General features: G+C 47.1%; 2 protein-coding genes and 1 pseudogene across 2 annotated transcripts in view; 1 reads left to right on the top strand and 2 right to left on the bottom strand.

Annotated features, from left to right (window-relative positions):
- The window catches only part of LOC121838493, a 16,472-nt pseudogene extending 2,160 nt beyond the window's left edge, over positions 1-14,312 (bottom strand).
- A 16-nt stretch (positions 14,313-14,328) lies between these two features.
- Positions 14,329-16,984, top strand: LOC115328619 (ubiquitin-like protein ATG12). The gene is made up of 4 exons (XM_029989929.4): positions 14,329-14,510; positions 14,606-14,742; positions 16,697-16,759; positions 16,839-16,984. The coding sequence occupies exons 1-4, from the start codon at positions 14,342-14,344 to the stop codon at positions 16,896-16,898; spliced, it is 429 nt and encodes a 142-aa protein (XP_029845789.1). The 5' UTR covers positions 14,329-14,341; the 3' UTR covers positions 16,899-16,984.
- Positions 16,985-18,833: 1,849 nt separating this feature from the next.
- LOC8043269 overlaps positions 18,834-20,056 on the bottom strand; it is a 37,743-nt gene continuing 36,520 nt past the window's right edge. Inside the window, exon 28 of the mRNA XM_029989930.3 lies at positions 18,834-19,543. Within this exon, the coding sequence (XP_029845790.2) occupies positions 19,272-19,543 (272 nt within the window). The 3' untranslated portion in view covers positions 18,834-19,271. The remainder of the gene's footprint in view (positions 19,544-20,056) is intronic.

The raw sequence follows: 20,056 nt of genomic DNA, 5'->3' as shown, positions 1-20,056 counted from the left end.
TTCCAAAAAGAGAAAGCAACACTTCTTAACAGACCAGCAGGTGTCGTAAATTTTTAACGTGTAGGAGTCGGCAGACGTCTTATTAATTCGGGGCCCTCATTGGCCTGCATGAACGTCCCGCCCTTTCGGAGCCAGCAGATGACCACGACCTTTCGCGCTAGTTGTGTTAGATGGGACGGCCCGTGACAGTAAAGCGAGCAGCGCATCCTGTGTCACGAGGAGTGAAATGGTACGATAGTGTCGTTGACGCGGCGAACACTGACGGCCACCCAGGAGGAGTCTGTCAGAGTATTGCATAAGGGAAAGCAAAGGAATCGTTGCCTGAAAGGATGAGGACACCACAGCCTTACAATGTCGACGGTCAACAACTGTTCTGCCAGCGAAAACAACGCCGCGTGCGCGCTAAAACCGACGGCGCGGGACAGAAATCCTGCAGACGCACTCACGAAGATGGGCCGGTTTCGTTAGGGATGTGGGGAAATTTGAAACCAGCCATCCGTGCATGCGTGAAACTATACCACCTGTTTGCCCTAGCTTCGAGCGCCCTATCCTTACCTTGAAACGGCCGTGCTCACTCTCTCTCTCCGGGGAGATCCGATAGCACCGAAGGGTTATCTATTAAACTTGAGGAAGAAAACTAGAAGGGAGTGTTTAAGTTTAATTATCCCCACCAACCCGCTCGTTCTGTCCTTATAAAGGGTAACCTCTTTTGGAAACAGCAAAGCCCGGAGACTGACATTAAAACGAGCGTGTTGGTAAATATACTTGTGTTTGTATTCTGCCCGGAGACAAGTTGGGTCGAAGTCAGCCTCCTTGTCAACTATAACCGTTTGTGAAGAGTGGGCTTCTCCCGAGATGAAACGTTAGCGCCGGCTGACGTGTTCTTTTGAAAAAGGGAAGGGGAAAGAGAAAGTTTGAGTAACTGCAGAAACTACCTCGAAAGCTCCTCTCCCGATATGAAGCTTGAAGCATAGTCTCGGTTACCTTCTCGCGCATCGCCTGCTCGAATCTATTCTTCACTTTCTTTCGTACAGCCACTGTTCCGCACAGCCGTCGTGGATGTGCGTATGAGGGAGGAACAGATTCGAGCATCATGTGGACGCCGTCATCCTGCCAGACTTCAATGTCGTGGGACCGACTCGTGTGTGTTTCTTCGCCCCGCTGAACTTTGTTTATCGGGTGCGGTTTTTACTGAACGTTTTTTTTTTTTTTCAATGTCTTTTTACGAACTGTTTGTTAGCACTGTTCAGTTGTTGGGTTTTATTTCGTCATGGCGTAGCGGTCTGGCGGTGATGTAGAGAGCGTGTTCGCACGCATTTGGTTGCGTCCCGTTTAGGGAATGCCCCGGAGAGTTGGTTTTTGTTCTTGCCATGTGCGGCTGAGTTTTCCCGTCTTTATTAAATTATTTATTTTTTTTTTACCTTTACATGCCGTCGAGTTCTTTGTCTGACTCTCCACCAGGCGTGGACCTATCACCTTGCCACCGCTCGAACCTAAATACTTTTTTTTTTTTTTTTAACGCAATTTTCGTTAAGATCGGAGTTGGGCAATTTAATTCCTATTTATTTATTTTTATTTCCTACCCCTCTCCATCACACACTCTCTGTGTGTTTCGGACCGTTTCTGTGTCACCACTTTTGTGTATTACGGAAGTGGAAGGACATTCTCTGGTGACCTGTGCGATGTGCGGTGAACAAGCCCCAGTGTTTGGTTTCGTAAAGAATTGTATATAATATATCGACGATGTGGTGACTTTCTTTGTCTTAGTAATATGACAGCTAATAGCTAGTCGTGCTAGTCTACTTTGAAAGGTTTATAAATCGAAACAATACAACGTCTGTGCCTTTTGGTTATTGAAAGTCTACTAGGCCTGCTGATTTGGTTGAACCAATGAACTTTTTTGCAAGGTTTTAAAGCCTTAACATGTTAAGGCCAGGGTAATCGGACGCGTTTGCGAGTAGAGGGGGTCACAAAATCACGAAATAAATAACACAAAACAAATTCGAACGCATGAAACAAGAGATGCAATTTCACCCGTACGAAAAAAGAAAAAAAAAAAAAAAGGAAAAAAAAAGCGTCGGGAGGCTAGATATTTTTGGTGTCAACTAAGGATCGCGTACTATAGCCGGGGTGTCATAAATTCGGCACTTTCGATTGTCTTGCGGAATTGTTTCGTTAGAACTACACACAAAAATAAAATCTCAGTGCAGGTGCTATAAGTAGTGCGAGGGCCAGTCAGGTGAGTTTTGTAATACACGAAATGAGGGCGCCACGGCCCATAGTTTGTTCAGTGGTTCAGCGCAGGAGGTCTTTCTCTGGTTAAAAGTAAGCAAATTCCGTTTTGCTTCGTCTTATTTTTCTTTTCTTTTTTAACGTCGGATTTTAGGCGGTTCAGAAATAGACCATACCTCGCCGGCATAGGCCATTCATGCGGGGAATCTTGACGCTCAACCAAAAAACGGCATCGCCTACGATATGTCAGGATGGCGTCGCCGCGACCCATCCTTTTTTTTTCACAGATATTGGCTGGACCAAAAATGCTAACGGCGCAATTTTTCATATTTGATCCTATATCGGCGCAATGCTGTGTGCTGTTTGGGTTGTATATTGACACGTCTTCGTTAATCTTTTGCGAGTGGAGATGTTTTGTTTTTTAAATCGAAGTTGAACTGATGAAACTGACGCACACGCGACACGTAATTTTTCGCCTCGTGTCGGACGGTGAGTTCGATCGGAGTTGCAAAAAACTATACTCCATCATTTCCTAACCATACGCGACTTCGTGTAGCGATTAATTATACTGGATGTTTATACCGCCGTACATCAGCAACAGTTTTCAGCAAAGAAATAAGCATTAACGGATATGAAATCATGGGTGTATTAGACTGGCATCACCATAACGCCCCTTTCACACCGTGTTAATACCGGGCGTATAATTCGCCCATACACCCTTTTTACACGATTTTCAGACGCCATCGCAATAAGTGAGGTCGTAAAAAAGGGTGTGGAAGGGATGAAAAACATCAGCACACCCTTTTTACACCCATCGATATTCAAATATCGGGTAAATGAAGTGTAAGAAGGGTGTTTTTCCTAACTTACACTATTTTTACACGATTATGGGTGTTATAATGTTTAGTGTGTGAGGTGCATCCAGAGGTTCCGGAGGCGATGGTACCTTCTTTTCCGAAGAGCTCGGGAGAGGGGGAGCGCAGAGTACGGGGCGGAAAGGGAGGGCGGGGGGGGGGAGGGCGGGGGGGGGGTGCGATCTTCGGGTTTTTTCGCGAGCAAAGCGACTGGTCGCCGCCATGTCTCTGCTCGTGTAGACAAGACCGTGCAATGCGGCGTGCAAGTTCGCCTGCTTCTTGCACAGGAGGTGCGATGATGTCATAAGGTCAAGCTCTTATTGGCTGATCGAAAAAAAAAGTAGTAGGCAGATTTCAAGGCATCTATCATTGAGGTTTGAGTTATAACTAGGGTGTGTATTTTCCGGTTTTAACCGAAAAACACCGATAAACATCCGTCGGTGACAAAAATATAAAATCGGTTAAAACCGAAAAACACCGGTGGTTGGATATTTTCGCCCTGGTTAAAACCGAAAACACCGGTCGTTGCATGTTTCCGACCTAGCGAAACCCTTTCCCCGTAGAGCTTCGTCAAACGTGTTATCTCGTGGATTTTGCATTCTTCCAGTGTTTATGCATGGCTTGCACGTGGCGTCAGTCCGCCCTCCTTTCTGGCGGTCAAAAGCGTCTAGTGAACGCATTGGAAGCTAAGCTCTCACACGCCTTTCCCCTATTGTGTCTACCATGGCCCCCTTTTGTGGAAAAGTCAACGCAGCGGAGGGTAGGCTCTCACGTGCCCTTTCCCCATTGTGTCTGGTCAAGTGGTGTCGGTGCAAGCCATGTATTCAGAGGTTGCCGTGGTTCCTGGAAGACACTGCCAACGTCCGTCTCGTACAGAAGCGTGCGTTTTCATAATTGCGGGTTGTGAACCGCAAGGAACGTGCTGCAATGACGGACGGAAGCCTCTCGAAGTATGCTTGCATCTACTATAATAACCAAGCGTGAAAATAGATGCTTCCTAGAGAAGAAGTGTATGAAATATGTGAATAAAATTGAAACTCTCTGTCTGTGATTCATCGCATTTTTTTCCACCGATAATCACCGATTTTAGCCTAGTCGTGAGACGTTCCACCGAAATACACCGGTGCTTTTAAAATAAATAAACACCGAAAAACATCCGCCGATTTTTCTCACAAATAAACACCGGAAAGTATACACCCTAGTTACTGATTTTCTGAAAATTTCAATGGGAAAATGGCGGCCGACGGAGTTTTCAAATACATGACGCTCTATGGCACCAGGAACCGAAAACGGGCAAAAATGGCTCCACTTTCGCATTGAAATTAAAAAAAAAAAAAAAAAAAAAATCACTTATAACTTTTGATTGAGTTATCGGATCGGGCTGAAACTTTGGCATCTGGTTGTGACCTCTAGCGCTACCTTTAAGCGGAGAATGAGCGTTCGGCGATGCCTAGTTTATTTTTGCGGTAAAAAATACCGTGTAAATTTTCTTTTGTGACACCCTATATATCCGCGCTGGCAACACGACTGCAGCGCTCGGTTTTTCTGTGTGATTTCGTTCTCGTAATCGCCGAATCATGTGCTTCGCTGCTTTCCTCACAGAGTCAGTTCAAAACGCCCTTTCGCAAAGGCACGTTTGGGCGTCAGGCGCGAGAAGTCGTGATGAATGTCTACTTTCAAATTTTGCAGGAGACTCCGGCCGCGTCGTACCGCGAATGCGTTGTAAACAAGCAAAGCGCCCGGGCCACTACAATTCAGATACGCGGCGAAATCAGGGCACCGCTTTACCTGCCGATCACATTGAACGCCGAGAACCTGGTGGAAAGGACTGCGCCTCGAGCCCTGATATATCCAAAAAAATACAAGGAAACATCAACGACCGGGTCATCGGGGACCTTGCAACGTGTACTCCCGCAAGCTGAGGGGGGCCCTACAAGAAGGTTGGGGTTGGGGGGGTCTGACGAGATGTACTAGGTGCACATAAAATAAACCCACTGCTGACTCTACCTACTCTGCACCTGCAACCCTCAAATTGATAATCCCCAATTAAATATTACATCCCTGAAAACAAAGCTATTTACTGGAAGATATATTTATATTTCACTAATGCTGGGGCTGTGGAGGAGGGTCTCAGACCATCCTTTAAAATCAGTGGGCGATCTGAGACCCCCTAAGACCCCCCAGACTTTAGGCCCTGCTTACAACTCGAAACTATGCCGAACAGGTGGAAAGCTCGGAGTCAGATGCCAGCGGCCAGCCTACGTACTGACATCCCCTGTGACTAAGTTTCAGAACGTGAAAGGGCACTTTTTAAACCTGTAGAAGACGATATCGTTGATACACCCGTATACCAGACGAAATACTAGTCGAGCGCGGGCGGCGCGGCCTACCGGCGCCGCAGCGGAGTGATACAAAAGTGCAGGCGAGATCGCGTGACCTATTGCCGGCGTGTGATTGGCTCCGGCCACACGTACCTTTGGCTGCGCCCGGACGCAGAGTTGACAGGTTGGGCTATAAATAGCCAAATTGGGCTAGTTTTATTTGCAGTTGGCGAGAAAAAGTGGTAGTTGGCTACTTGGCTAGTATTGGGCTATTTCTGACCCGTGCTGGGCACGCCAGAATGCCTCAAAGCACTTTACCCCCGAATCTTGTCCAAGTGCAAGCGCGTGCTGTTATTCCTCCATCTCAACAGGGACGGCGCCATTCCTTGCGGCCCCAACAGTACCACCTGTTCTGCACATTCTTTAGGTTGTCTGTTGATTGGCGTGCACATATACTTTGTGTTTAAATCTGTATAGTTTTCCCGTGACGTCGTTCTGGTCACCATGCCCCGATGCTAAGCATCCCATTAATACAGTGAAAGGTATGTATGTTGCTTAGGTTACCATTGTCCAACGCTGCAGTAGAACGCGTGTTCAGTTAGGTCACCCTTACAAAGACGGCGAAACAGGATGTTGATGGAAACGCTGGAGAACATTTTGTCTCTTAAATTTGGACTGTGGGGCAAAGAGCAGTGCTGGAAGGACTATGTCACTATGTTCCTTCAGATGTTTTTCTGACACTTTTTAATACCGCAGTGATGTACCCGTACTCTGCCGTTGGTTCTGCGAACTAGTGGTGTGAATATTTCTATTTGATGTATAAAAATGCATTACGTGTCTTTTGTTCTTAAAATAAACGTTCCGAATGGTAAGTTTTTCTTTTGGCTATTTTTGGGCGACTTTTCTGGATCGACATTTGGCTATTTTTGGGCTATATCTCGTACAAATTTGGCGGGTCAGAGTACAAACACCTGGCAACCCTGCTCGGACGGAAGCTGAAAAACCATTAGGGTCATAGCAGAGAGGGTAAAAGAGAAAAAAAATGCACTCCCCCTCTCCCCCGCAAGCCGTCCACTCCGCCGAGTGGGCTGTAGCTAGCGTCCGGCTGGCGTGCAAACTCTGTTTAAAATCGCGTCATTTTGGAACTTTCAAGCGCAGATGCGCAGATTTTGGTATGCCAGTTATCGTGTAATACTATGCCAGATAAAAAGACTCGCAGGGTCCAATTGCACTGCTACCTGCGTGCAAATAAAAAAACAAAAATAGGGAAAACTGTGTCAGATTGGCCGGTCTCTTTGGCGAAAAGAAAATCCGGTTGTTGTACCTTTTTTACTATACAAAAGTTCGTACTGGTGTAGGCCTTTAGCGACCATGAGTGGAAGTCTGAAATAAAAAATAAAAACGTGCTCTCCTGCCGCAATACACGCAGTAGTTGAGGGTAGTACTGCCGGCTGACTCAACTGCTATTTAAGTAACGGAAAAAAGATATGCTAGTTTATCATTTAGCAAAATAGAACAACAGAGAGCTATAGGTTGATTTTGGAGTAGCCATAACTATTCTGAGAACGCGAACCACTTCACAACGGCAGCCACGAGCGAGAGTTCGGTGTTCGGTAGAGCCCGCCGATACAGCCCAAAGATGGAGAACGGCAACCTCCCGGTTTGTCGTCTGCTAGCGGAGTCGGCGGCGTGCCCTCTCTCTCGTTTTACCCCGCCGAACCCGCTGAACTTCCCGGATGTATGGAGAGGGCGCTGCGGTCGAACAAAATGGTGCCGGCCAGGGAGCGCTAAATGGAATAGTCTATAGACCTTTCCAGCGGCAGTCTCGAACGAAGCGATTTACAGCGCGTGTCCCTGGTTTTGAGAGTGTACGTGAGTGTTGCCCGACTGCGCTGAGCTGTGGAGTTTCTCGTCAGTAGGCTGTGGCAGCCTGCGTGGGCGCAATTCCGGACGCTGGTGGCGGCTGAATTGCCGCGTTTTCTTTTTTATCTTGTGTTCTGTGGCGAGCATAATTTATTGAGGTCTTTAAGAAAGCAGTGCTCTATTTTTGGGAACAAAAACAAAAAAGAAATGAAAGCTGTTTTGGTGAGTCCGTGCGCGACAGAACAAATGCAACTGGAATGTTTGTTTCATTTTATGTTCATTGTTTTACGGCACCGTAAACTCAACCGTGTCAGTCTATAAAGGTCAAAATATTTGACCACACAGGATATCCGTACTGCATGGATATTCCCCGCCCACAACATAAAATTCAATGAGTCTCATCAATCGAACAAAAAATATATTGTACGTACCCCTCGTTGCTGCGTTATCTGAACAGGATTTGAGAAAGGTCTCAAATAACACAGCATGTCCAATATACAGTGTCGACGATAGTCACTTCACGACGATCGGACGGAATCCGGTATGTTTTGGGGAACATGTAGAAGAGAGCTCCTTTTTTGCACAGCTTCATAGCAAATGAACGAACGTGCTTATTATGTCGCCACACCCCGGACCCGACCCTATCAGCTAGTTCTTGCGAAGACCCGGAGCACAGCCTGGAAGGCTTCTTGGAGATTATCTCGACGGAAATAATCCTCCAAGCACGTCGAACTGCCTGCGTCGCGGGCTGCTTGACGTTCGCACTCTTCGTTCGTTTCCTGCGAAGGCCGAGCGGGCTACGAGTTCTGGTATTCCCTGGTTCTCACAGTGGAAGAAAACATACAAAGGGTAAGCACCCTAAACACGCGAATAAAATAAAAACTTCCAAGAAAAGCCGGCGAACTCCGAATGCAAAATGCAGGTGGGGAGTCACGCTGACCGGGTTTCCACAGCTCAGGCGGGTGCCAGAAATTTCTGGCTGATAGGGGTCGCTCAATTCGCAAAATGGCGGCGGCCAGAGCGCTCTTTTTGGAAAGGTCTATACACGTTTGCAAGTCCGGCTTCAGGGCGCCGCCATCTTGCTTGACTGGGGTGCGCTTGGGCGAATCATAATCCAATTACGAAGCCTTGCTGAGGCATCGTAATCGGATTATGGCCGCGCCCAAGAGCGCACCCCAGTGGGGAAGATGGCGGCGCCCCGAGACCGAACTTGCAGACCTTTGCAAAAAGAGCGCTCTGGCCGCCGCCATTTTGCGAATCGAGCGACCCCTATCAGCCAGAAATTTCTAGCACCCGCCTGAGCTGTGGAAACCCGGTCAGCGTGACTCCCCACCTGCATTTTGCATTCGGAGTTCGCCGGCTTTTCTTGGAAGTTTTTACTTTATTCGCCTGTTCAGGAAGCTTACCCTTTGTATGTTATCTTCCACTGTGAGAACCAGAGAATACCAGGGCTCGTAGCCTGCTCGGCCTTCGCAGGAAACGAACGAAGAGAGCGAACGTCAAGCAGCACGCGACGCAGGCAGTTCGACGTTCTTGGAGGATTATTTCCGTTGAGATAATCTTCAAAAAGCCTTCCCGGCTTTGTTCCGGGTTTTCGCGAAAAATAGCTGATAGGGTCGGGTCCGGGGTGTGGGGACAGAATAGACACGTTCGTTCATTTACTTTGAAGCTGTGCAAAAAAGCTGCTCTCTTTTACATGTTCCCCAAAACACGCCGGATTCCGTCCGATTGTCGTGAAGTGACTATCGTCGACACTGTATATTGGATATGCTGTGTTATTTGAGACCATTCTCAAATCCTGTTCGGATAACGCGGCACCGTGGGGGACGTACAATATATATTGTTCGATTGATGAGACTCATTGAACTTCATGTTGTGGGCGAGGAATATCCATGCAGTTCGGATATCGTGTGTGGTCAAATATTTTGACCTACATAGATTGACACGGCTGAGTGTACGGTGCCGTAAAACGATGAACATAAAATGAAACAAACATTCCAGTTGCATTTGTTCTGTCGCGCACGGACTCACCAAAATAGCTTTCATTTCTTTGTTTTTGTTCCCAAAAATAGAGCACCGCTTTTTTAAATACCTCTATAAATTATGCTCGCCACAGAACACAAAATAAGAAAAGAAAACGCGGCAATTCAGCCGCTACCAGCGTCCGGAATTGCGCCTACGCAGGCTGCCACAGCCTACTGACGAGAAACTCCACAGCTCAGCCCAGTCGGGCAACACTGCCGTACACTCTCGAAACCAGGGACGCGCGCTGTAAATCGCTTCGTTCGAGACTGCCGCTGGAAAGGTCTTATTACAGGTTAAGAAGGTAGCGGCAAATGCCCCTCAAAGGGAATCAGATATCCCTCCGCCACCTCCGCATCCAATAGCGTCCCACCGTTTCCGTGACGTCGCGGACAACGCGCGAGGAAGGGCTTGCCTTTCTGTACATATTTGCTTTATCTTTCGACTTTTACTTAGCACTGTGCAAGCCACGAGAGGGAGATTAGAGTTCTCCCCCACCGACGGAAACAAATACGACTTTTGGGGATTAGCTTCCCCCCCGATGGATACAAAGGCTGCTTTCGGGGGCTCGGTTCCCCCTCCGATGAATACAAAGGTCGCTTTCTTAAAAAGTGGGATCGGAGACAAGTTGGAATCCATTGAAGCGGAACAAGGAGCGTTTCCAGTGAACTCTTCTTTTGACTGCGGAGAGATTTGAAACGGGCGCATCACACTTGTGGGAGGAGCTTCTCCTACCTTCTTGACTTGACACTCAGTTAGGAAACTCGCCGTCGAAACCTGGGCCGCTGGCGTCCACCGAGACCGAGCTAAATACGACAACAGCGCCACTCTTTATCATGTGTCTGTGCTGTGGTCACCTTGAGCTTTTAGAAAGCATGTTTTTGCGCAAAACCAAACCGAAAAGACTATTTTGTGTGAAATTTACTGGAGTTTAATACAAAATGAAGGACGCGTTATGTTCTTAAAATCTTTAGTTTGCGAGGCTTTGCGGCACAATTAATATTGTTTTTATACAACCATGCCTCAGTGGTGCTTTCAGGTAGCGCGTCCCGACCTAGGTGCATCTTAACTTCGGTAGTACGACGCGGCGCGTCCGCTGGGGAGACGGGGGTGGCACCCCTGTAACCTCTTCCGCTGTATCTGTGTCGGCCCGAAATGGCCGATCAAAACCAAAATAGACGTCACGTGCAGTTCCTCGAGTGGCCGCTGCGGGAGAAATGGCGGCGTTGTGTTCGCCATTAGCTCGGTGCTCGAGGACAGATCGGGGACACATTATCAGAGCAGTCTCTATTAGGGGTGTCGCGAACTTTTGTCGAACCAGATTTTTTGGTCGAACTTTCGGGGTTCGACTGGGTCGAACCGGTTCGACGAACCTTCGAACTTTTAACCAAATTTCGACCGGTTCGACTTTGTGGACAGTGTGGCCAGACCTTTATAGAAGCATGTCTAAGTTTGGAGAATTTTTTTTATGCGAAGGGTTATTTTTAAATTTATGAACAGTTGCAATTAAAGAAACCAATTCTAATCACTGAAGAAGTTAATAACTTAATTGTTTTGTGCTGTATTAACTGAAATAACCAATCGGCGCTGCATTTAATTCATCTCTTAGCCATTATCATCCAATCCGAAGCCAACTGGCCAGACTGTCGCGCATGCGCACACGAGTCGAACCGCGATACAAGGTTCGTCGAACTTTCCACTAAAAGTTCGAAAAAGTCGAACCTGGTCGAACTCGAACCGCGGCCGGTTCGCGACACCCCTAGTCTCTATGGCTCTTTAAATAATTAAAAGCGCCGAAAAAAACAAGGACAAAGAAGTGGAACAACACAAGGCGCCTTGTGTTGTTCCACTTTTTTGTCCTTGTTTTTTTCGGCGCTTTTAATTATTTAAAGAACCATGAACCAACTGGCTCAACTTTCCACACTGCTGTCTCTATGGCAGTTTCCCAACTGAGTGTTTTAGTAACGTTGGCTGAAACGAAGTTATAGCAAAACAAAGCGACGACGCGAACCACACGAACACAAACAGTACCACAACACGACAATCCGAGCTTCTTTATTATTATTATTATTATTATGCTGATGATGATGGTGATGTTTCTGTATGCTTCAATGAGCAAGATAGAGAAGCCCGTCTTTTAAAGTTTTCTCGGCGGAAAATCGAAAAAGGTATGTCGAAAACCGGACGTAAGATAGATCGGTGTGTGTTTCTGGACCCAGTGGCGTACCAACTTTTTTGTTTGTTTGTTTGTGAGTGAGTGAGTGAGTGAGAGCGAGTGAGTGAGAGTGAGTGAGTGAGTGTGACACACCAATATCGCTAAGGCCTCGTTTGTAATACCCGTCTAGGAACCTCGACAGGTAGTGACGGTAACTGTCTCGCCTCCAGCCACGACGAGAGATGAGCTAAAGGAGGAACTCCCCTCTCCCCGAGAATCTCTTTTGCGTGTCCCAGAAGATTAACCCGACACTCAAAATTCGTACAAAAGCAGCCGCTTCGGTGGCTGGAACGACTAGGACATCCCCTTGACGTCAGCCTCGCCGCAGCTTTATTCGTCCCGAGACGAACTATACGTCACGAATCTCACGATTGCGGCGAATGTCACGTGCTCTCCGCTGGCTGCTCTCCGAGCGCTTGCCAGAGTGGGCCATTTATAACGAAAAATACAGCCATAAGGCTCACAATACAAATCGTGCGATTATCATTTACGGATATCGTGGATCATATTACACCTATTTCTGAACACGACGGGTATATTTCAAACTTCGTTGCAATATCTAGTCAAAAAAAAAAAAAATCTGAGCGGTAATTAATTAATATTTTAATCAATCTTTACTTGCATACGAACTCAAGTGTTATTCCTTCGAACAACTATCTTCGCTGTCCGGAAGAGACGAATGTGTGCATCTTTTATTTCAAAATTAAGCGATCCTAGTGTTGAGCGTGAAATTGGCGCTCGCGTCACAGACTGTTCGCTCTCGACGGCCGCGGCTCGCTGCATCGTTTATTTCGCGAAGATCTGGCATAGCCAAGCCAGTGGAAGCAAAAAACAGAACAAAATACCGACTTGATGGCGAAACACACGCATAACGGTTACATTTCCCTTTAAAAGCTTGAAAACAAAACCCGAACCGGAAGTTTTTTCGGCTCCCTGTCTAAGCGGCCGGAAGTGACCATTGTGTGGTGAATACATAGAGTTATTATAATGTACGCTAGAGGTTCAAGTGGCGCTAGTGTGCTGACGCAAATTGAAGCAGACAGCAACCAGTCGAAAATTGACTTCCGGTAATGCATTTATATGGGGAAAAGTGAATGCATTTTCTCCCTGCGCTCGATCATAAGAGCAAATATCCCAAATAATTCGTACGTACTAGGTAGTTTGGAACATTTCTCAGTCAGGCCGACGAAAGAATTGGTCAGTTACGGCGTTTTTCTCTCGAATTCATCGCACTAAAAACGGTGCTAAAACGGCTTCGTGCGTGTATTTATGTGCACTGTCGGACACTGTTAGCGCGAACGCGGCGTCGGCGATTTCCAGCATATACATGTTAAACGAACGAAGGACATCTGGAAAATCAAGAGCGACGGCAAGAACTACGCAGCAACACCGGATCAGTAACTCGCAGTGCATGTACGATCAAAAGAAATTGAAGGCCACGTAATCTATTCCGATTTTAAATAAGTGAGTACCGCTTTATTCTTTCTGTCCTGAGCGAAGCTGCGTGTTCTCCGTTCAAAATATCACCCGCGCGCTAGACATCTTTGAGAACAAGTACACGATAAAAGCTGCCCGGCAGAGAAAACAATACGAAGAGACACCTTTCATATCCACTTTATTCTCTACGTTGAAGGTTTTTATCCGCTCATGCACGATGGGATCATTTTCATATGGTGACAGGACTGGCATATTATCAATATACAAGCGTCACCGGAATGCTGGCAAGCCTTGAACACACTCTATATTCGTTTCGATCGTAATTTTGCTTTGAATCGTCGCTTGTTTTTACACACCTGCTGCGGAACACACGTTTGGGACCGAAATGCAGCGAAGTTAAACATCGCTCACTGATGAAGAAAAATGCCCTAACTAAACCAATTACACTTTTACAATGTTAATTAAAACACATACTATTCGGTACGACCGAAATAACCAAAGTGTTCCATGTTATTTTCCTGCGAAGAGACGAAATGCACGCGCGTTTTCCCATGGGAATGCACAGGAGCACCGCAAAAGTAGACTGGTTGCTGTCTGCTTCAATTTGCGTCACGGAAGTCGCATAGACACTAGCGCCAGTTGAACCTCTAGCGTACATTATAATAACTCCATGGGTGAATACTAGGGGTGTCGCGAACTTTTGTCGACCCAGATTTTTTGGTCGAACTTTCGGGGTTCGACTGGGTCGAACCGGTTCGACGAACCTTCGAACTTTTCGCCAGATTCGACCGGTTCGACTTTGTGGACAGTGTGGCCAGCCCTTGATACAAGCATGTCTAGGTTTGGAGAATTTTTTTTTTAATGCAAAGGGTTATTTTATTTTGTGAACGGCTGCAATTAAAAGAAACTAAATCCAATCACTGAAGAAGTTAATAACTTAATTTTTAGTACTGTATTAACTGAAATAGCCAATCAGCGCTGCACTTAATTCATCTCTTAGCCATTACCATCCAATCCGAAGCCAACGAGCCAGCCTGACGCGCATGCGCACACGAGTCGAACCTCAATACAAGGTTCGTCGAACTTTCCACTAAAAGTTCGAAAAAGTCGAACCTGGTCGAACTCGAACCGCGGCCGGTTCGCGACACCCCTAGTGAATACGCCCAAGTCAAGACCGACGTTAGCCAAAACGCCCAAGATAAACCTCCCTTCAGGATCCGCTGTTGCTTTATCTGCTGAACAAAAAAAACACAAAAAAAAACGCGTTTGGAACATTTTAGGCGCCTTAGAGACGCAAATTTCATCACCAACCCGTTATCTAGAACATTTTGTTTTTCTTTTGATCAGCGTAACATTGGTCGAATCCATTATCCAATCCAAGTTGTATCCTGTCAAAGATGTCGGAAGCGGACTCCGATCTTGCTACTGCTACCACTGCCGACAACGAGAAAACGGATGACACCGCAGAGGAAAATTCGGACAACTCTTCTCACTCCAAACCGGACCAACACAAGGGTCCACCGGAATCCTTTGGAGGCCATCAGGCAAACGCAGAAAGGAAGAAAAGTGAGATAGATTTCCTCCAAAGCGGTGGTTGTATCGCGTGCGAGTTTGAAAGCGCATTATCAAATATTAAATAACTGTACGATTTCGCATTGCAGTCGACGTGCTACTAAAGGCTACTGGAGACGCGCCGATCATGCAGAAGAGAAAATGGGCCGTCTCCGCGTCCATGAAGGTGATGGACATCGCTGATTTCATCAGGAAATACCTCAAGCTTGAACAGTCGGAATCCCTGGTAGGGTACTGTTATCAGTCTTTTTTGTATCGGTTATTTTTGTACTTTTTAGTTGCACTTCTTCAATGGAGGAATGCACAATCATCGTAGATAAGTGTGCATTCCACTGTTGAAAAATTAGCTAGACTTACAAACAGGAAACGGTCGGCAAGCTAGGCTGCATGACAGGTCTCGCTTCGCGCGACCACCCCTCGCTCTGGTCTGGGAAACTTTAATATAATATCAGGCCCGAGCTCGCACCAGGCCTCGACGGAACCGCCAAGCGCTCACAGCACGCCGATGGCCCAAGCCCCGCCCACGGAGCAAGCTCCGCCTTAGGACATGCTTTGCACTGACGTCGCATCATCAATTTCGCACCACCACGGAAGAGAATGAGGGGAAAGCTGCTTTTGTACGAATTTTGACTGACGGGCTAATCTTATAGAGGAATAATAGTGACGTTTCGGCACGTCTGGGACGAGGGGAAGGAGGGTGGTTCCTCCTTCCCCTCGTCTCTAGTGGTGGCTGGGGAGTCGACGGGGTGACGTCGGGTGCTCAGCATGTATTCACGACTCCAGCGAACTATTGGCGACTCCATCGAAATCGACGCCGCGTAGCTCGGGAGAGGAGGTAGTTTCGACTCTGTCGTCTGCTATCGCTGCTTGGTTCTCGTAGTCAGCATAGAAACAAACATTGTTTCCAGTAATTTATTTTATGCTTCCGCCGTATAATTCCTATGCGCTGACTAGAAGGAAGTTTTTACCTTCGAAAAATTGCTTTTGCTTTCATATACAACACCGATTTTACGCTGCAGTGCAAGAAATTTATGGTGGACCGCATGCTCAACAATGAAAAGGACCCCCCTTTCGTCGTTCAGCTCGCGGACCACCATAGATTTCTTGCACTGCAGTGTAAAATCAATGTTACATATGAAAGCAAAGTAATTTTCGACCGAGCGCTTGCTGCACCCATTGGGAGGCGGTGCCACGAATGTCATAAACATTGTTTCAATTTTTTTTGGGGCTGGAATTCCACACGCTTAAGTTCACCACAAAAACTCACCTTTTGCGAAAGCACGAGCCTGGTACAGCTAGGCACCAGCTTTTTTCGGCCCATTTTACCGCTAGCTTCTCAGTTCATAACACTCTACACGTGGAGACTCCCCAAAATGCCTTTTATTTTTGTCGGAACTTTGAGGAAGTCGCTTTCAAATTTTACAATCGGGCAACATTGGGTTTTGGACCACCTTGAACACCTTATTCCTGCAAAATGTTTTTCTTTCTTTTTTTTTTTAAAGAGGGAGTATGATTATTTTAGATTTTCCCCGATTTATACTGTTACGAGATAGTTGGATTCTGTCGCAGACGACCCATGTTTTGCAATTGGCGTGTATAACTATAAGAGTACATATAATTTTTCTGTTCTCAAGCATCGGCGAAAGATAAAAGCGGGATGCTGAGATCTTTTGAGGCCGGTTCAGAGTTGCATCCACTGCAGTCATAAAGAAATTAACGACAGGGCCATTGTGACAACCCTTTAAGTAGAAGGGTCAGCCAAGCCCTCTGCAACCGTCCAGTGGCGGGACATGGCTACGGGCACCCAGCTTTTTGACTCGAGACTGCATTGCGCAGCTACTCCTTCCCACATGGATTATGGCAAACAGTTGCTCCGGTGACTGTTGTCACTCATTTCAGTTGCTCCGAATGCAATCAGTCTAACTGTCCATAGTTGTTAAGAGTTCAGGGGAAGCTCCTCCCACCTCTTCCCACTTTAGTAGAGCACAGGCTCGAGAGGAGGCGACCTCTCCAGCATTCACTCTGCCCAAGTGGAAAGGGGGGGGAGGAGCTTTCGCTTCACCTGTCAACGACTATGGATAGGGCATCAATTCGTCGCTCACAAACCGCTGGCTAAGCTGCAGTGTTTTAGTAGGGCGTGGAAAATCTTATTTCGCGTGGCACTTCCCTTTGATCCGCAGTTCCTTTACATCAACCAAGCCTTTGCACCATCTCTGGACCAAGAGGTCAGCAACCTGTACGAGGTGAGCCAATAGAAGTGCCTTAGATGTCGTTGGAAGTACCTTGAAAGTAAGTTGGTTAAACGGAAACTGCACTTTCCAGTGTTTTGGGGCAAACGGCAAGCTGACCCTCCACTACGCCAAGACGCACGCTTGGGGCTAGGATGTGGGCACACCTGTAAATAGTTTTTCTGTCCTTTCTTTTGTACAAAGCTGTAATAAATTGCGAGAACCATTTTGCAATGCAGACTGAAGGAGAGGTTTTGAATGATGAATGTCAGCTTCATACTGACACATTGTTGGCACGAACATGCAATTGACAGTTTGTCCAGTTTCCTTTCTTGGCTGAGAAGTCAAAACCTGTTAGTGTAGTGCAGTGCGTCGCAGTGCCGCACAAACTAGCGGTGAAAATTGGAGGACCACAACCCGCATGCACGAAAAATCTAAGATATTCTGGCATCATTTTTACACCAACTGCATCATAGTCAAAAAATTGGAGCAGTGGTTTGAGCACCTGTGAGCAACAAGTTCGTAGTCCATACTTGCGACGAACAGCTTAAAAGCCATACTAATAGCATCCTCGATTCACACCGGGGCAGCGAGGTTCACCCCATCGTCTTCGACCAAGTGCAGTGGTGCACACCGGACGTCCTCGATGAACGGAGCGCACTCTCCCGGTGCAGCTTTTCGTTGCCCCAACGCGCACCAAGAAAATCGACGGTGCGCCAAGGTGCAGTCCCATCAGGCATTGCGACCAGGAGCAGGAATCTAGGAGATGGCAGGAATAGCAGAGGCGCAGTCTATCGAGGTGGCGACCTTGCGAAGACGAACACGCCTCGCAGCTACACTCGATTAATTCCTCGGCCCTTCCGAGAGAGAGACGATGATCTTCTTACCATCGCCACGGTTACTGTCGATTGCTGCGATGGCAAGGAGCGCTCGAAAGGTATGAACTTGGTGGAAAGTGTTGCGAGGTGTTTCAATGACACCGAAGTACGGCCGTTGTGGTAGTTCTCTTTCTTGAACCAACAATGATGAGCAGCATATAGCTGTGGAATTGTCACCCGCTTCGTGACCCTATCGACAATCACGTCCACTATGTTCATTCGTGCGATACGGCTAAATCTGCAAGTAAAAAAACAGGAGAAATTGACAGTAAACTGGCATCGCGCGGACCTACGCAAGAAAAAAACAATGCGAGGCGACGCATGGTGGAGCTCGCCGTGGCGCAGTTAGTCTTCAATATTGCACCGACTTCGTGCTGCATGACCCAGGAGTGCTGTGCACTGTCCAGGTTTCAGGGAGATTCTGGTGAGAGTTGATCGAAGACGCCATAAATAAGAAAATGGTCCGACGCTACTTTGGGTGCCTGGGATAGTTATGAACAGTGCTCCCAAGACTTAATGCTCAGTTCTCCAAACATTGTGCCATCGAGTTGCTCAAAAAAAAAAAGAATAGGTCGCAACGGATCACCTGGGATGCTTTGCCTGGTAAGGCAACAATCTGAGGGTTGAACAGCACGTGTAGTAGTAGTGCCAAAACTAGGCCTTCTCGCGGAGTCACGTTTGAGGAGCATGCAAGCGAACATGGGTTTGTGGCTTGCAGAACTAAAAGCCTGTTAGCACACAAGCAACATTGCCACGGGCCATGGCCAGTGTTCCTGTGGCTCCCAAGCTCTGCGGTGTATTCTAGGTGAAATCAAACGAGACCGTAGTTTGTTCCTGTGGCTCCCAAGCTCTGCGGTGTATTCTAGGTGAAATCAAACGAGACCGTAGTTGTGTACAAAATTATGCATTGTAACTGTAAAATTATTGGGCCTCAATTTGAGGAGCCTAGTTATATCGGTGTCATAACCCCACAATACCGACAGCTGTGTGGCAAATGGTCCATTACAGACCTCACATTCAGCGAAGTACAGCATGCATTTGTTGTTGCTTGAAGAACAAGGAAGGCATCCATGCATTCAATAGTTTGTTTTGTGTCGTGCAGACACAAATGCCAGTAGTTGAAAAGCCTGCACTCTGACAGCTTTCAAACGCCCATAAATTACTTAGAACCACGACATTTAGACGAAGGTCATCACTTGTCAGAAACTGGCTAACAGTGGGGCAGTCTTTATTGCAGTCCTGTACATACAGGAAACAATGTCGCCGTTCCTGCAGTTTTACTTTCAGGGTTACAGCCGAGTGTGTCGGTACAATGGGTAGTAAAAAACGGCTGTCAACATGTAAAAAATCTCAGTATCAACATGTGTAAAAATTGTTCACAACCGAGTGTTAGGGGTCAAAAGAGACATTCAGGGTATACTCCACAGCGTGGTCTCCCAAGCTAGCAATGCTGCGTTGCATCGGCGGAAGGCACAGCCCCTGTCAAAGGGCACGCCACCAACTCTTGCAGTCGTGTATACATAATAAATAACATTCTTGTAGGTTGACTGTGAGGACTAGGGCCGAACACGTCTGTATAACAGGTAGTAAAAACAATAGTCAACATGTAAAAAAGTATTCACAACCAAATGTTCGGTTTGGAGAGACGTTCAAGCAATCCTTCGCAGCATGCTCTCCAAGTGAGAGTCCCCACGTTGCATCGGTGCTAGACACTGTCCTTGTTGGACAGCGCGGAGGACGGTGGTCTTGCCGCATTCGGAGCCAATCGCGAGGAAGAGATGACCGGTACGGGACCAGTACGTCTGGAGGGCCACGGGAGAAGCTGCAATGCTTTGTACCGCTTCGAACTTGCTGTAACCCCGCCACTGGTAGACCGCCAGAGTCTTGGCATGTCTGCTGCCAAGGACTAGGAAAGCTTCACCTGGGACAGAGAAAAAAAAACAAATCGGTTTTGAAAATTCTGTCTTTAAAACGTCTCAATCTTGAAAGGGGGGAAGCCATTGCTAGTCCTCGATTGTTCTTTTGCACAGATTTTCCTTTGAAATCCGTGTTGTCCTCGGGAATGATCCCATCTCTCAAAATGCAGTGTTAAAAAGTGGACAAACCGAGAATGCTGCCAGAAGGGCCACAATTTTAGAAAAAAAAATTATGACTTGTCACATTTTGCAAAATGAACTGCGGCAACGGCCGAGATTCTGCGCACTGCTGCCCACAGTTATGCCGCAGTGTTCGAATTAAGCGGACGGTGGTCACACGGTATGCGACGTCGCGAGAGGCCACGGCATCACGTGGTACTGCGACATCACACGACAAAATTTGTCAAAACGGAGAAAGGGGCCCGGTAAACCTGGCGGAGAAATAGTGAAGGCACGCGAGACCGATTGATTCCCTGCTAAATTTCGAAACCGAATTCGGTGTTCTTCGGTGCCAAACA

The sequence above is a fragment of the Ixodes scapularis genome, unplaced genomic scaffold (assembly GCF_016920785.2).
Source record: "Ixodes scapularis isolate PalLabHiFi unplaced genomic scaffold, ASM1692078v2 PGA_scaffold6__148_contigs__length_123643588, whole genome shotgun sequence".
NCBI lineage: Eukaryota > Metazoa > Arthropoda > Arachnida > Ixodida > Ixodidae > Ixodes > Ixodes scapularis.
Note: the sequence above shows the minus strand (reverse complement) of the source record. Positions and strands in the feature narration are given on the sequence as shown.

What these genes read in the sequence shown, in the direction of transcription:
- LOC115328619 (XM_029989929.4), top strand. Translation starts at nt 14,342, where the DNA reads ATGTCGGAAGCGGACTCCGATCTTGCTACTGCTACCACTGCCGACAAC. An exon ending in TTGAACAGTCGGAATCCCTG is followed by an intron (nt 14,743 to 16,696) that starts GTAGGGTACTGT and finishes TTTGATCCGCAG; the next exon opens with TTCCTTTACATCAACCAAGC. An exon ending in AGGTCAGCAACCTGTACGAG is followed by an intron (nt 16,760 to 16,838) that starts GTGAGCCAATAG and finishes TGCACTTTCCAG; the next exon opens with TGTTTTGGGGCAAACGGCAA.